A 2,186-nucleotide genomic window follows, 5' to 3' on the forward strand; every position below is an offset into this window, starting at 1 on the left:
TGCAATTAAGTAATAAAAAGTCCTAAAAGAAATTATATAAATCCAGTTCAACCTTCGAAAGATTTACATCCTGGGCGACATTATCTAATTCCAAAAGAAATACTCTACACGTGATCATTTCATTGTTGACTGGAGATAAACAGAAGCTTCGAGGCCATATTCTTAAATTGGAATTTAGACATTCATTAGCATGCCAAAGCAAGAGCAGATCCAAAGGCAAAAGTTGCAACACATATATGAATTTACATATAGAAGACAGTAATAATGGTTCAACAAAATGATCATTATATCCATGATTAAAGTAGCAGGGTGTTACAACTTTATTGGCTGTAACAGCCATGAATATATACAATTATACAAACACAAGTTCAGTCACTAAGTTAACTGCAATATTCAGGACATGAGGGTGCTCAAGCACCAACAGATACTCTCACAACTTGATAAATGTCTACCCCAGTTACCGCTACCCAGATTCCAGACTTAACTTCAATAGTGTCAGAAACATGGACAGTTATGAATCTGCAGTGTGCAGCAGCCAAGCCATCAAACCTCACATTCAGAACCATGTTCACAAAAAAAAAAAAACAGCGTTGCATAGACATTTAGTCCATATCTGCCAATGACTCTGAGAACAAGGGAACGTGTGGATAAAAAAGAGTCTTTGTCACCACAGCCAGGCAATTCAGCTCTACACTCAGATCCAAGTTGACATATAAAACACAACTGCATAGAATCCATGTCATATGACATTAGTGTCTTGTTATGTCCACCGACTATAAAAATCAAACTGTGTTCTGGATGCATTGAAATAACACTATAATCATTCGCATACGATGAATACATTGTTCCAAACAACTGCAAGTGGCTCACATTGTGTTTCAAACTCCATTTTCCTGTAACAAAGTCGTCATGAACCCAGATTGACAATTCAGAACCATCAGAATCAGCAGGACTATTTGCAAAATACAACTGTCCCTGTGATGGAAATATGCCATTGATATCATCAGCATAGTACGGTGGCTTAGGAATATGAACAAGTGACCAATTATCTCCTTCCACATCAACAGCTACAATTAAATTATTATAGGCAGCCAAATTAAGGATCCCGTTTAAAAATGAGCCAGGTGAATTCTTGGGTATCGCAAATGGTCCATGCTCAACTGTTTGATATTTCCAAACTCCAGCTTTGGACGAGTAAATTGCTAGTGTGTGGATGCATCGATACAACTCGTCGTTTTGCTCGTCCTCGGATATACCCAACACCTCCTCATCTATGAACTCGAATACATGGAAGTGAGAAGTAATGGCCGGGTCAAATCCGAGGCGAGCGACGCCCACCTTGCTGGACCAGTCGGTGGCAGGCACGGACACCCATTTCTTAGTGGTGGCATTGCAGACAACATAATCCAATTTGAGGGTGTTATGACCGGCATATTAGGGGCTTAGCCTAGTGGGTTGGGTTGTGACCCAAGTTATCTTATCGTTATTAAAGACTTAGCCCAATTATTTTATTATTAGGATTGTTTGCTTAGGAGTCAAGTAAACCTCTCTATATAAGAAAAGGAGATGTATCAATCTAATCAAGTAAGAAGCAATCATTATTTGCTCGGCTTCCCGAAGGGAGCCGGGAGACCTAACCCTATCTGCCTCTTGCGCCGCCGCCGCCTCTTCTTCATCGCGCCACGGTGCCCCACCGCCGGCAGCCGCGACCGCATCTCCGTCAACCCTCCCCCTTCCCGTACGACCTACGCCCTAGACCAGGTAGGATCCTAGCTCCTACCAATTTGGTATCAGGTAACTCGGTTCCGATCATGTCTGCACCACCACCACTCCGCTGCCCGTCACCACCGCGCCGCTGCCCGTCACCACCGCACCGCTGCCTCTCTCCATCGCGCCGCTGCCTCTCCCCACCGCACCGCTGGACTCTGCCGCTGGCGCCTCCACCGGCCAGACGCCCCCGCCCTCCACTGCGCCGCCCATCGTTGTCTACTCGCCGGCGGAGATGACCGGGATCCTCAACAACCTCCTCACCGCCGTCTAGGGCATACGCCTCTACCTGGCCGGGCCCTACGCGGCCACCACGGCACTGATTGGGCCTCTACACCACCACTGGCCCTGTCAGCCGCCGCCCGCCGTCGCCCCCCACTGGCCGCAGTGGCCGGCTCCGGCGATCGCCGCGCCCTCAA

At 47.0% G+C, this 2,186-nt stretch overlaps 1 protein-coding gene across 1 annotated transcript in view; it reads right to left on the bottom strand.

Annotated features, from left to right (window-relative positions):
• Positions 1-308: 308 nt before the first annotated feature.
• LOC119272906 (F-box protein At5g07610-like) overlaps positions 309-2,186 on the bottom strand; it is a 3,973-nt gene continuing 2,095 nt past the window's right edge. The window contains exon 2 of the mRNA XM_037554258.1: positions 309-1,435. Coding sequence (XP_037410155.1) covers positions 544-1,435 — 892 coding nt within the window. The 3' untranslated portion in view covers positions 309-543. The remainder of the gene's footprint in view (positions 1,436-2,186) is intronic.

The sequence above is a fragment of the Triticum dicoccoides genome, chromosome 3A, assembly GCF_002162155.2.
Source record: "Triticum dicoccoides isolate Atlit2015 ecotype Zavitan chromosome 3A, WEW_v2.0, whole genome shotgun sequence".
Lineage (NCBI taxonomy): Eukaryota > Viridiplantae > Streptophyta > Magnoliopsida > Poales > Poaceae > Triticum > Triticum dicoccoides.